The sequence below is a fragment of the Orcinus orca genome, chromosome 17 (assembly GCF_937001465.1).
Source record: "Orcinus orca chromosome 17, mOrcOrc1.1, whole genome shotgun sequence".
NCBI lineage: Eukaryota > Metazoa > Chordata > Mammalia > Artiodactyla > Delphinidae > Orcinus > Orcinus orca.
Window position 1 is genome coordinate 39820441 of NC_064575.1, and position 12177 is coordinate 39832617.

The 12177-nt window shown below is 49.1% G+C and overlaps 1 protein-coding gene across 1 annotated transcript; it reads left to right on the forward strand.

Annotated features, from left to right (window-relative positions):
• Positions 1 to 7919: 7919 nt before the first annotated feature.
• On the forward strand, positions 7920 to 9365 carry LOC125961632 (DPEP2 neighbor protein-like). Its single transcript, XM_049700424.1, has 2 exons — positions 7920 to 7986; positions 9103 to 9365. The coding sequence occupies exons 1-2, from the start codon at positions 7920 to 7922 to the stop codon at positions 9363 to 9365; spliced, it is 330 nt and encodes a 109-aa protein (XP_049556381.1).
• The last annotated feature ends 2812 nt before the right edge of the window (positions 9366 to 12177 follow it).

Consider the following 12177-nt stretch of genomic DNA (forward strand, 5'->3'; position numbering starts at 1 on the left):
AGAAAGAAAGAAAGAAAGAAATTAACAGAATCGGCTTTATTTTAAAGAGACAGACTGGAATCAGCAACTAAGAAATAAAATAATGAGAAAAATTCCACCAAATTAAAAACTATGTCTGAAACAATGTCAGGGCAGAGAAGATGAGAAACAGGTAAACTGAAGAAAAGTGGTCCATGCTCTGGGGTGCTGTGATTCAAGCTGCAATAGTCACAGCTGGGTAGCAACAGAGTCAAAATCAAAAACCATGGAACAGACAAGACGGAGTGCTTCCCTGAGGACAGAGAACTGTTGAAAGGAAAAGCCCATACATTACAACTATAAAATACTGGGAAAGAAATAAAGCCAGAGGCCAGCAAGTGTGGCAGTAAACCCAAGCTCAGAAAAACAGAAAGATATCAAAGGTCTCACTGCTGAAGCCAACCTGATGGTGAGCAGGGAAGCTGAGAGCACTTCACCAAGTGGCTAAACCCCATGTGGAAATTTCAAAACTGAAATGGGAAAAATCCAAAGCACAGCTAGGAAAATGTGTTACCACAGAGGCAAAAGAGAAAAACATATGTGCAAAATGCTTCAATGTGCTTCTCAGGAGCTCACCTCACAAATACAAATACCAGGCTTGGATAAAGCACTTGGATTTTTGCTGGTCCAGCAGCTCGATTCTACTGTAGACTAAAAGCAAAGAGCAGAGGAAAAATTAACTTGAATTTATAATCCATATGCCACGTGCACCATAGTTTACCAATGGACTAGAAACTGAAAGAAGGGTTAAGTCCAAAGGAAAGTAAAATCTTTCTTGTCCAACTGAAGAAACATAAAGTGCTCAAAAAAAAATGATTTTCAGCATCTGAGCAAAGGACTGTGCTAAGTGCTACATAGGACAGGAGATGAAAGCAACATAGTCCTTCCCCCTGCCCCGCCTCACCCCCAAACAGCTAGTAATCCAGTTGAGAAGGAAAATCCCACTAGACAAGACAGAATGTAGAATGGAACACAGTGAGTAAGACAAACCAGACTTAGGTGGCTATAGAGCAGGTTTCTGCTCAGTGAAAATCATGAAAAAAGAGACTCACATGACAATTTTCTTCCCTTGTTTGAGTGGGCAGAGGAAGTGAATAAATCAGCTTGAAAGCATTGGTTGATACTTTCCTCTGCCTCCCAACTACCCCTCCCCCAAACACAGCATCATCAAGTCCTGCCCCTTCCACATCCAGACTGTACCTCGAGTCCTTCTTCCCTCAATCCCTGTTGCTCCTACCCTTGTTCAGGCCACTGTACTCTCTTGCTCGGACCACCCAGATTATCAGCTTATTCCCATTCTCTTTCCCTTATTATCAGTCTTCTACCCAGCATCCAGAGTAATGTTTTTAAATGTAAACTAGAGCAAAACCCTTCCATGGCTGCCAAGACTACAATGAAATATCAACTCCTTCAAGACCCTGTATCTTCCAGCCTCTGACCACTCCTTCAGGTTCATTTCCTCACTCACTCCAGCTTCACTGACTGCTCAGTTCTCTGAATGCCCCACACTCTTTACCACCAAAATACTTTACATATGCTGTTCGCTGTCTGTGATGCTGTTCCCTCCCACTCTTCCCATAAGTCTTATTTGCCTGGAAGTCTCAATATAAAAGTCACTCCCTCAGACAAGTCTTTCTGAGCCCCCACCATAAACTAGGTCTCAGAGCACCATGTACTTTTCTTTATCATAGTTGGTAATTATGTATTTATTCTGTGTCTGACTCCTCACAATACTAAAAAGCGAGGAAATTTTCTTCTTGCTCCCCACTATACACCCAGGTCCTAGAATAGTTTGTGGCACCCAGCAGGGGACCAGAAAATATTTGCTGAATGAACATACATGCTCAGCACTAACATGGTGTACAAGAGTAGAAAATATGTCCTCTTTATTCAAAGTGATTCCAATCTAATATATGCAAAACAAATGGAGGCAGAAAAAAATAGAAGAAAATCACATGGAGATCAGATTATATGGAAAGTGCCACAGAGGTGCATAGGCAGTCCATGTATCTTTTTTTTTTTTTTTTACGGTACGCGGGCCTCTCACTGTTGTGGCCTCTCCCATTGCGGAGCACAGGCTCTGGACACGCAGGCTCAGCAGCCATGGCTCATGGGCCCAGCCGCTCCGCAGCATGTGGGATCTTCCCGGACCGGGGCACCAACCCGTGTCCCCTGCATCGGCAGGCGGACTCTCAACCACTGCACCACCAGGGAAGCCCCCATGTATCTTAGAAAACAGAAAACACTAAATAAAGAAAAGGTATTCTTTTAGGTCATTTCTATCTTCAGGGAAATCCCCATGGAGTCATTGGTAACCACAATTTTCTACAAAGGTAGAACCAAAAATAAAGAAAAACAAAAAGCAAAATAAAACCCACCTACCTGTCCATAAGCAGAGACCAAAGGATCTCGGCTTACTAACCCAGGATTGCAACACACGGATAGCCAACTGTGCCAGCAGCACTGAAGCTGTGCTGGCCGCCAGTGCAGGTCCCAAATTTGCACCACCTGAGCAGTACAGAAATTAGAAGAAGAAAGTAACGCCAAAATTGGTTCCACTTGGAGACATAGCATTGGAAAGCATCACACCCACACTTACAACAAGGAACAAGCTAGACAAACGGCAAATTAACAATTTTTCATGAACTCATCAGAAAGCGGAGGTCACGGAGCCAATAACCAACCCAGAATCTGAGGAAAAACAGGCATCCACAGGAAGAAACAGGACCCAGGCCTTTGCCTGGCTGGGACAAACACCTCTGGATACCATATAAGCCATTAGGAAGAATTGAGCTAGAAATGTTTAACAAATTGCTGAAGGCCAATCGTAGGCTTGCTAAGGGCTGCAGTAATAGGAAAAGCTGGGTGAACAGTATGTGGGAGCTTCCTGTACTATCTTTGCAACTCTTCTGTTAAGTCTAAAATTATTTAAAACAAAAACTGATGGGAGACTCATGAACACTACTGAGCGTGGACAGAGGCAAACAGAAAAAAACATCTCATGGGAGGTCTCGCATCCCAGGCATGCATGGTACTCTCAAAAGAATATCCATGTAGATGACCTCACTCACCAAAACTATGAAAAAAAAAAAACAGGAATTCTAATGACTCAGCCCACAGAACCAACAACTAGAAGTTCTTCACCCCTGAAAAACTACAGATGTATTTATTTTGCATTCCTAGAAATTATAATAAAGGTTCACATCACATTAATGGAAATAAATTCAGAAGGGAGGTATGGGATGCATGCAGCAACGGGACGCAAAAAATCAGAACACCCGTTGGTAAATTTGAGTAAGAACTGACTATAAAAATAATGAGGATGGGGGCAAGGGGTATATGAGAACTCTCAATACTTTCCACTCAATTTTGCCATGAACCTAAAACGGCTCTAAAACATAGTCTACTTTTTAAAAAAATACATAAATGATAACTTTTTTGTACTGAAAAACAAAATGGAATTAAAATACTAGATAAAAATGGCACAGAAGATGGAAAAGCCTCTCACAGCAGACCATGGGAAGACTATTTAAACGAAGTTAAAGCATTCTAAAAATACTAATCTTCTTCAGGAGGAAGACAGAAATATTGATTTACTATAGACTTTGTTAAAAAATATATGATTAAGTACTTCTGTTTAAAACTCAGGTTCAAGATGGCAACACACACACTGAATCTACAAATACAAATAGAACAACTTCCTCTGAAAAAAACTAAAAACTGAGCAACTTCTATAAATGGGGCCAAGGAGAAGGCCCACAGGCAGCACGTGGGAAGGGCTGGGACTCAGTCTCGGCATAAACGCCACCCCTACTCCTCCCCCCGCCCCCCCCCCCCGCCCCAGTCAGGAGGGAACTCAACAGCCAGAGTGTCTCCGAGGAGCAAAGGATCTGAACCCCACACCAGGCACCCCAACTTCCAAGACCTGCACCTGAGAGGCGAGCCCCCAAAACATCTAGCTTTGAAAACCAAGGGGCTCTTATGCCCAAGACCCACAAGGCTGTAGCGACGTGAGAAACAGCTTTTCCGGGCCTGGCGCTGGGACTCACCTGCTCCAGGGCCCCGTGCGGAGCAGCCGCTGGACGCCCAGACTTTGTGGTCGGGAGGCTCGTCTGCTTGTCCTGCAGCTTCGGCCTGAGGTCAGGCCTCTGATTTGACACACATCTGGGGCCTTATGGGAGTGCTCTCTGCCTGGGAGACTGGCGGGCGCTATATCCGGACCCGTCCTCCGCCTAGCCCAGCCGGACACCAGCTTAGCGCCACCGAACATCCACCGCCTCCCAGAAGGGAGCTCCTACGCGCCTCTGCTGCCCAGGGCGGTCTTTGCAGCGGCGGCCAAAAGATGCCCCGTGATCACCTGGCTCTGGGAGCAATTCCCCATTGGTCAGAAAAGAAGCCAGAGCTTAGAAAGGTACGAAGCCTGCCAGGTCTCAGAGTTCGTAATGGTGGACAGTGGTGGAAACTCAGGACGCCAGAGCTCAGGCTTCCCTAGGTAGATACTAGCTTTCTGCATTTGTCAGCTTGAGTGAAAGGCCCTGCATGCTTTTTGCTTTGCAAACTTTCCCTCATCTCTCAAGTTGCACCCCTTCAAGAAGTGTTCCCTGGCCCCTCAGTCTGGGCTTCCACAGGACACAAGGCACACCTGAATCTTAGTCCTTTACCACACTGGATGTGTTACTTTACCTGATTCCCAATTAGACTGAAAGATCCCTGAGGGCAGAGGCTAATTCTTTTTTTTTTTTTCTGTTTTTAACTTATAGTTGATTTATAAGTTTCAGGTGTACAACATAGTAATTCACAATTTTTAAAGGTTGTAATCCATTTATAGTTACTGCAAAATATTGGCTATATTCCCTGTGCTGTATAATATATTCTGTAGCTTATTTATTTTATAAAGAGTAGTTTGTACCTCTTAATCCTCTACCCTAGCTTATGCCTCCCCCCAACCCTCTCCCAACTGGTAACCACTAGTTTGTTCTCTGTGAGTCTGTTTTATTTTTTAGACTCCACACATAAGTGATATCTTACAGTATTTATCTTTCTCTGTCCAACTTATTCCACTAAGTGAGATACCCTCCAAGTCCATCTATGTTGTTGCAAATGGCAGAATTTCATTTTCTTTATGGCTGAGTAATATTCCATTGTGTATATATACCACCTCTTCTTTATCCATTCATCAGTTGATGGACACTTAGGTTGTTACCACCATATCTTGGCTATTGTAAACAATGCCACTATGAATGTTGGGATGCATATGTCATTTTGAATTAATGTTTTTGTTTTCTTCAGATATACAACCAGGAGTGGAATTGCTAGGTCATATGGCAGTTCTATTTTTAGATTTTTGAGAAACTACCATACTGTTTTGCACAGTGGCTGCACCAATTTACATTCCCACCAACAGTGTAGAAGAATTCCCTTTTCTCCACATCCTCACTCATATTTGTTATCTGTGGTCGTTTTGATGATAGCTATTCTGACAAGTGGGAGGTGATACCTCATTGTGATTTTGATTTGCATTTCTCTGATGATTAGTGATTTTGAGCATCTTTTCATGTGCCTGTTAGCCATCTGTATGTCTTCTTTAGAAAAATGTCTATTCAGTTCTTCTGTCCATTTTTTAATCAGGTTGTTTTTGTTTTTGTTTTTTGATGTTGAGTTGTATGAACTCTTAGTATATTTTGGATATTAACCCCTTAAGGGTCATATTATTTGCAAATATTTACCTCCAAGCAGTAGGTCGTCTTTTTGTTATGTTGATGGTTTCCTTTGCTGTGCAAAAGCTTTTAAGTTTAAGTAGGCCCCATTTGTTTATTTTTGCTTTTGTTTCCTTTGCCTTAGTCAACATATCCACAAAAATATTGCTACAATTTATGCAGAGGCTAATCCTTAATAGACTTTTTATTCCCAGGTCCTGGCACAGCTTGTTTGTGAATGAAAAAGAATTAGACACTCCTTATGAATCAACAGATGATAACTCTATTTCTCAATAAGGCTCTGCACCCAATTTGTGTGGGATTGTTCCCCACGCCAAGCAGTCCTCCAACACCAGCTGGGTGTCCTACAACTTAGCTGTTTTCCCTGGCAACGGTGAAGAGACTTGCTCATCTGCTACAGCCCTAGGCTCTAGGGATTGCTTTTGCAGCCAGTGTCCCTTCTCTAGGGACTCATACAGGTGATGAGCCAAGGCTGTGTTTTGCACGTTAAGTAGATTAAACGTCTTCAGCTAGAAACAGAGAAAAATGGCAGAGGTCCATTCTGGCAGGAGACTGTGCACAGCAGATGTGACTGATCAGTTCTGATTTTCTTTGCAGCAGCAGTTGCTCCCGTTTCTCCTCCTACACCTGGTCACTACCATGTCCTCTACCGAGGGTGTGGAAAAACGCAGTTGGGCCGGCATGAGGAGACATACTGCCTAGTTGGTGGCTACGGGGCCTATGGGGATGTTCCTTTGGCCAAGCCAGCAAAGGTGGAAGCAGAGACGCCAGTCTCCAGACGTTGTCCCAAGAGAAAGCACAATCCGGAAAAGTCGGACAAAGACCTGGGTTGCTCCAGAACCAAAACCCAGCGATTGCAGCATTCAAGCAGCTCAGGAATACAAGGTGCTTTGATTCTAAAGCACGGTGGCCCAACCTCTGGTCACATCCCCTCTGCAACAACCCCAGTGAACGAGTGTCCCATCTTTGCTTTTTCAAGGTCGGCAACAGGGAGTCCCCTCCTAAAGAAGGTTCTCTCTCATTGCCACCCTATGAAAGGCTGCCCCAAAGGTGGTTCCTTCCTGTGGGTCTGATCAGGCTAAGGGCAGAGTTGTCTCTTTCCTTCTCTGAGTCGGACCAAATCGTCTCAGTAACACCTCTTCGCACTGTTGACCATGTTTTTCAAAGGGGCCTGAGCTGAGCGTTCATCTCATCCTTTCATGGTGCAGGGAGAGAGGATTCTAATGATTTTTACGTCTAGGGGAGAGGGCAGTGGAATGATGACGTTGTCATCCTGTACTATGTCGCTTTTTTCATGAATTTGTTTTCCATTTCATGTTAAAATGGGCCCACCGTTCCCTCTCTGTGTGGTCATTCAGCAACCAAGTTTTGCACCTTTAACAGCTCTGTCATTGTCACTTGGAAATGTTTGAAATGGCATGAGCTTGTCATCACATTCCTATCAACTGTATATCGGGAGCCCCGACATGAACATAACCATTGAGCAGAACACCTCTCCAATACCCGTGTAACACTGGGTAGGCCCCTTAACCTCTTGGTTTTTTTAAGTCCTCAGTTGTAAAAATGTGAGGGTGCTATGAATTAATATTTGGGGCAGGACAAGGTCGAGAAGTGTGTCTTTGCTTTTATTCTTCCAAACTGGAATATCTTCCGTCTCTTCCCCGTGGGTCCAAATCTCACATGTCCTTCGGGCCCACTGCCATGGAGCCTTCCCTGATTCGCCAGTCCACACAAAGCTCTGCCTCTTAGGGTCAGTGCCATACAAGCAAGCTGTCTCTTACGTTAATCTTGCGTCTCAAGCAAATCTCAGAATGTGGGTCTCTCTTGCCCTCCTGGGGCCCTTGGGGCTGGGCCAGCCCACCGGCATTCCCGACGTGGGCTGTCTACTAGACTAGGGCATGGGTGGGAGGGCCCAGGTGTGAGGGGCCCGGCAGAGTACCTCTGCCTCCACCCTTCTCTCCTCTACAAGACTGCCCCTCCTCCTGAAGCCTGCCCCTCAAGACACAGTTTCCTCATATGACCTCACTGGGTAGTGATGCCCTCACAGGCCTTCTCACAGTTACCTTGGCAGGGTAACTATGCAAACTTGCTGCCCTCAGAGAAACTTCCCTACCCTGGAGGGAACTTCTTTCCTTGGAGAAAGTTCTCCACCAGATACAAATCTCTTTGGTTGTCTGAGAGAGAATGTCTGACCATATCTTCTATATTTACTCAAACCTGTCCTCTGTTCCCTGGGAGGGCAGTGCAACAGGTACACCGAGTCCGGCCACCTGTACAAGAGGCATGGTGTACACACAACCTGCCCTGGCTGCCACATTTTCCTGTGGGGTTTGCCCACCACATACACCTAAGCACTTTCCCAGCTCTAAGTAATACCAGTGACCAGGGACACCTTCAGAGACCCACAGTGCTCACTGCTGAGGAGAAGTGAAAGGTCATCCCAGGACAAGTGTGCAGGAAGTCTCTGATTTTTATAATTGTAGCCTTCCCATGTGGGCTAGAGGATGCTTCCATTCAGACCCTTTACTTATTGGCCTCTTAGCAAAAGACAAGTGCATTTTTGTTGGCAAATGGTAAAAGGAGCAGTTTGAGGAAGAGGGCCACTCTTGAACCGCACCTGCCAACGCAGGCACATCTGTGCTGTCATGTAGGCGTCTCTATCGGTCCCCTCAGACACATCCCATCCTGAGTTGCTGAGTACTAGGGGAGAGGGTGGTGCCATATTGATGGGAAGACCAAAAGAACGAAGAGGGGTTGATGCAGTACTAATGAGACTGGAGGGCTGAGGAGATGGTGTCCCAGGAGGCTGGGTTGATGTGAGCCTAGAGCTGGGACCCAGAACCCGGTTCTGAGTCTCCTGCTCACTCTGCCTCAGGATTTGGCCTTGTTCTAATCTACATAAAAGTATCAGAGGGCTAGAGTTCAGTGTGGTTGAAACAGGCAGTATAAATTGGACCCAAGAGGGGTTGCCAAGGTGGGCTGGGTTCTTAACCAATATATATTGGATTATTTTTTTCAAAACTTGAAAGACATTTCCATGAAAGCCTCAGAAGTGACAGACTGCAAGAAAGGTTTTCTCTGTTGTGGAAGGGAGAGATGGAGAGGATCATGATTGCAATTACTTTCGGGTTCTACTGTTTTCCCTGGAAACGATGAAGAGACTTCCTCATCTGCTGAAGCCGTAGGCTCTTTTGTAGCCTGTGTCCCTCCTTAAGGACTCATAGAGGTGATGGGCCATGGCTGTGTTTTGGACGTCAAGTAGATTAAACGTCTTCAGCTAGAAACTGGGAGAGACCTTAGAGAGGGAAGTTCTGGCAGGAGAATGTGCACAGGAGAAGTGACTGATCAGTTCTGATTTTCTTTGCAGCAGCAGTTGCTCCCGGTTCTCCTCCTACACCTGGTCTCTACCATGTCCTCTATCGAGGGTGTGGAGAAAAGCAGTTGGGCCGGCATGTGGAGACATACTGCCTGGTTGGTGGTTACCGGGTCTACGGAGATGTACCTCTGGCCACGCCAGCAAATGTGGAAGCAGAGAAGCCAGTTGCCAGACGTGCTCCCAAGGGAAAGCACGCTCCAAAAAGGTCGGATTGCGACCTGCGTTTCTCCAGACCCACAGTCCGGCGATTGTAGCTTGGTGCCAGGAGGCGGACCCCTCAGAATCTTGCAGGTGAGCCATCCTGAAGAGAGTGCGACGGTTTAACTGCCTAAGCCAGCGAATGCCTCTTCCTGCAGTGACCCTGCCCCCCCCCACAACTGCCCACTGCCACAGATTAGAACCTGTGTCATTTTGTCTGTGCCTTCCCCAGCCAGGAGCCTCCTTCTACACTAAATGTCCATAAGCCAGGAGCCTCAGAAACTGAGGTTTGTTTTGAGAGTCTGCCCTGAACATCCGAGGGCTAAAGCTGGCCTGGAAGAAAACCTGCCGTTCCTCTGCTCAGTCCTCAGGGGCCCCTTTGTGAGCTGAAGAAAGAAAAGTCTACACTCTTCGAGCCAAGGAGGATGCAGGAGCAGAGACAGGGTGCAGAGAAGCCTTAGCAGTCTACCACATGTGCTCCTGCCCTGAGCCTTTGTCAGCGGCCACCACCACAAACCAGGGGGGAGCTGGGATTTTTGAAACGGAAAGCAGCAATCTGTGGCTTCCCAAAGAGCCTCCTGCCTGGGGTGTCAGGAGGCAGGATAGAGAGACCCAGGAAGACCTGCTCCCTGAAACAAGAACAGGATGGAGAATCAAGCAGCACGCACCCTGCCCCGAGGTTCACATGCTCCCTTATTGCCAGCCCTTTCTGTCTCCAGTGGGGTCCCTTAATGCTCAATAAAATGTTTTTGTGTAACAGATTTTTAGGGTCGCCAGTGCTCAGACTTAGGTCACTACCCCTGCGCTAGGCACTCCTGCCATGCGGGAAAGGTTCCAAAGGTGGAACAGCTCCAGGGGGTGCCAGGGATCAGAGGAAAAACTTGAGAGGCTGGGGATGAAGGAGTTTGGGCGCAGCCCCTAAAGCATCTCAGTGGTTGAGCTTCTGTGAGAAGGCACATCCCCAGTGTGTGTGTGTGTGTGTGTGTGTGTGTGTGTGTGTGTGTGTGTGTGTGTGTGTGTGCGCGCGCGCTGGTGGGAGGGGGTCCCTAGAGGAGGCAGCTGGGGGAGGGCCTGAGGCTGGAAATGGGGAATGGCGTGCGGCCTCTGAGCAAGCGCAGGCACTTAGCCCTTGAGGTTTCTGGGAAAGCTAGAGCCAAAAGGGCCACGAGATAAGGCAAGTGTAGCAGCAGAACCCAGGTGCCAGGTCTTCCTCAGAACCTATACTTCTCCACGAGGCCGGGCCTTCCACGCTGAGGTAGAAGGGATCCTGGCCAGAAGGTCAGCCAGCAGCTCTGGGAGGAAGGTTGCTGCGGTGGGGGCTCTGCTGCCATGGAAACGACTTCATTTCCTTCCACTCAAATAGCCTGCTGACTTCCTGCTCTGTTGAGTAAAAGGGTCGCTGACTCTCCCCAGAAGGTTGTTCAGTTCACATCCCAGAAGTCCCTCTATTCAGGCCCTGGGGAGGTGTAGTGACTCCTGAGGGCGCTCTTTCCTGAGGCTGGGTGACAGAAGTGGGGGGGGGTTCCTGATAGTTCCCAGGTGCTGGTTGAAGTGCCCAGAGAATGGTCATGCAGGTTGGGGAGTCAAGTAGGTGGAGAGAGAAGGTCGGGGGCAGAGGGCCCCTTCCTGAATCCAGAGCTCACAACGTTACCCCCCCCCCCATTTCCAGAAACTATCTCTTCCCCCACACCAGCCCCCATGGCCCAGTACCGGGAAACCGGGAGCCCAGAGCACTTGTGGCCACAGAGACACTCGCACGCAGCCCTCGGGGTGGGCGGGGCCGGCTGCAGGCAGATGGGGACGAGGTGTGCTCCCGGGAGGCCTCAGGCTGAAGGTGGCCCCAGCTTGGACAGGAAGGTTAGAGGTGGGGAGAGCAACCTAGGGCGCCCCCTCGGAGCAGTGGGAGTGGGAAGAGGGGCGGGGGCGGAGGGAACCCGCGATGGGAGGCGAGTGGGCTCTCAGCAGAGGCCAGGTTAGCCCGCTGGAGCTGCCTCTGAGCAGGCGGCGGGAGGGCAGTGCCTCCCTGTGGCTGCCGGGCTTCGCGGATCGCGGCTCTCCGCACACGGGTCGCAGGGTCCTGTGACGCTGTATCCCCTCCTTCACCCCGCCCCCCTCGCGAGGCCGCGCCGCTGGGTGGCCTGAGTCCACGGGCAGAACCCCATCGCCCGCCCCTCTCAGACCCGCCTCTGCCCGCCTGCCTGGCCCTGCGCAGCTTGCGGCCCGGGGACCTCGAAGGTCCCCGCGCACTCAGTCAGCGGCCTCTGCTGTGTCTGCTGCTCCTGCTGGGTCTGCTGCTGCGGCTGGTAACCCGTGCAGACCACACCGGGCACCTCCAGCACCCCAAGTCCGCGGGAGCGCACGAGGGCCCTGATGCGGGACTTCCCGCTTGTGGAGGGGTGGCTGCAGTGTGTGCGGGCTGCTGGGGGCCGGTGGGGGCCTAGCCTGGCCCTGGGCAGAGGAGGAGGTCCGGAGCATGCAGAGCTAGTGGGGAGGCTCCCTCACACCACCGCTGGATGTCCTGTCCATCATCTACAGATGCCCTTCCCCTTCTCTGTCATCCCCTCCCTGGTGGGAACCCCTCAGCCCAGGCCGCAGCTGCTCCATAGTCTGTGTGACAGTGTGAGGTGGGGACACCCAGGCTGGCCCAGGCCTGGCAATGTGTCCTGCCTGATCTCAAGACCTAAGGAGCCCACCCATTTGCCTTGACCTCCCTCCAGCCACAACGAGATGCCCCTGGTCCTGAGGCAGTTTTACCACAGTGGGCTACAGGATGTTAATCTGCGCAATCTCAGCCATGGTCAGACCAGCTTGGACAGGCTGAACGATGGTCTCAGAGGTGCCCAGGTACCAAAGGGACACACAAGGTGC

What these genes read in the sequence shown, in the direction of transcription:
- LOC125961632 (XM_049700424.1), top strand. Translation starts at nt 7,920, where the DNA reads ATGTCTGACCATATCTTCTATATTTACTCAAACCTGTCCTCTGTTCCC. An exon ending in CTGGGAGGGCAGTGCAACAG is followed by an intron (nt 7,987 to 9,102) that starts GTACACCGAGTC and finishes TTTTCTTTGCAG; the next exon opens with CAGCAGTTGCTCCCGGTTCT.